The following is a 1800-nucleotide window of genomic DNA, read 5'->3' on the forward strand; positions in this document are numbered from 1 at the left end:
GGGGGGGGGGGGGGGGGGGGGGGGGAAGACGTGGGACTATCGTATTACGTGCAGCCGATGGGCCCCAGGAAGTCTGACCAAATGGCACACAAGTGCAAAGTGGGGGATAGAGAGAGAAATAAGAACACGTTTTCACTGATGTGGGGAGGAGAGAGATGGGTAGATCACTCAGTGAGGAAGCTGCCCCTTCAAGGATGCCAACGATCGATATAGAACCCTCGTCTCAGCTCGTCCGCTGTGCCATCGTCGTAGGCAATATTTGCGCGGTCCAAATGCCTCATCATCAAGTAATTGATAATTTTCACAGAAAAATTGAGCGCCAGATTGTCACGTGAACGTGAAAAATAATGAATTTATGGAATACGTGACACGTGTGATAAATGAAAAATTCTTAAATGACGATTAAATAGAATGCTCTTGATGACGGCGTCTGGACTCTGAACAAAATGTCGCCTTGTTGCGCACCGTTGGCCTTCGGTTTGGTTGGATTGTACCGTCGTCACCGACTCTACCGAGCCAGGCCGACCTCGCTTCATGCTGTGTTCGCTGGCCAGTTGGTAATCGTTATATACATACAAACGAAACAAAACCGACACAAGTCCAAGTGCCGCGCCTCAGCCAATTCCGCCTTGCACGAGTACAGAACCATCATCGTTACTGTTTAAACATAATCAATCTGTCTCTGTCGTGCCCACTGACTTGTTTTTCCCCCAGTGCCCATTGGGCGCTCAACAAAACTAAGATATTGCGTACATTGGACATGCCCCAAGTGTCCTCGAGTCACCACCTCACTGATGCTTTTACCCATTCGAAAGTCCAAAGGTGCTGATTAAATCGAGGACAGGGACGTGGGGGAGATTGGGCGACGAAAAGCCCAGACGACGATGCACGATATTGCTATCGCAATAAAACCTCAGTTATCACTGTTAATGACTCACCTTGAAGGGAAGACACGTCTGGATCTTGTCGACTAGCTGACGATTCTTGCCCTCCTGTCCGAATATATCCATTTTTACAGCGTCGTAGGAGGCACACAGCCTGCACAATTCGTCGTAACGCTCCCTCGACTCCATCTTCGTATTATTCACTTATTTGTTTGTAATTGTTTTGCACTCGGTGGATTTCCTTTGTTTTTTTATACAAATTTTTAACTTGAAAAACTCTCCTCGCACTCGGGCTGATCAATTAGTTGTCGTCTTAGTCGTCGTGATATGAATTGAGGTCTCGACGATGACGTGAGCCTGGCGAACACTCCCGTCCAACTCAGCTTGTCTTCCTCGTGGTTGAGGCACCGAGTAATTCACTCCACCCGCCGCACGCTCCTGCCTCCACCACTCTCCGGTCTCAATTACTCTATCTCTCTCGGGTCTTTTGCCAACCCTGGGCACAACTCACGACGGCCTCTTCCCGAGGGCCCCCCTCGTCGCCCCACGATCATCACATTTTAGTCAGTTGTTTGGGAATTTTTATTCGTTGAGGATTTTAGTCGACGTGGTGGAACACTTTCGCGGGCGGTGATAAAGAAATAATCACTATTTTTGTTTGTTATTTCACGGGGGAATGAGTACGTCGGGGGACTCTCGGAGACACTGACACGACACCCGAGGCCTTTATCGCACCAGGCGAAGTACACACACACACGTGGGAAAATTAGTGGTGGGTGTGTGTTGACGGTAGGGAGGTTGGAGACCGTCGGACGACAAACGTTTATCCGCGTCCCCAGGGCAATCTCGGACACTGCATGCCGATCTTCGTCACTGCGGGACACCCGGGCGCCGCCATCTTGTATACAGTGATGGG

General features: G+C 49.9%; 1 protein-coding gene across 1 annotated transcript in view; it reads right to left on the bottom strand.

The window, feature by feature from the left end:
- LOC107047841 (zinc finger protein Xfin) overlaps nt 1–1800 on the bottom strand; it is a 12217-nt gene extending 10417 nt beyond the window's left edge. Inside the window, exon 1 of the mRNA XM_015270699.2 lies at nt 939–1800. Within this exon, the coding sequence (XP_015126185.1) occupies nt 939–1073 (135 nt within the window). The 5' untranslated portion in view covers nt 1074–1800. The remainder of the gene's footprint in view (nt 1–938) is intronic.

This window comes from Diachasma alloeum, unplaced genomic scaffold (genome assembly GCF_001412515.2).
Source record: "Diachasma alloeum isolate Michigan unplaced genomic scaffold, Dall2.0 Dall_scaffold_00183, whole genome shotgun sequence".
Lineage (NCBI taxonomy): Eukaryota > Metazoa > Arthropoda > Insecta > Hymenoptera > Braconidae > Diachasma > Diachasma alloeum.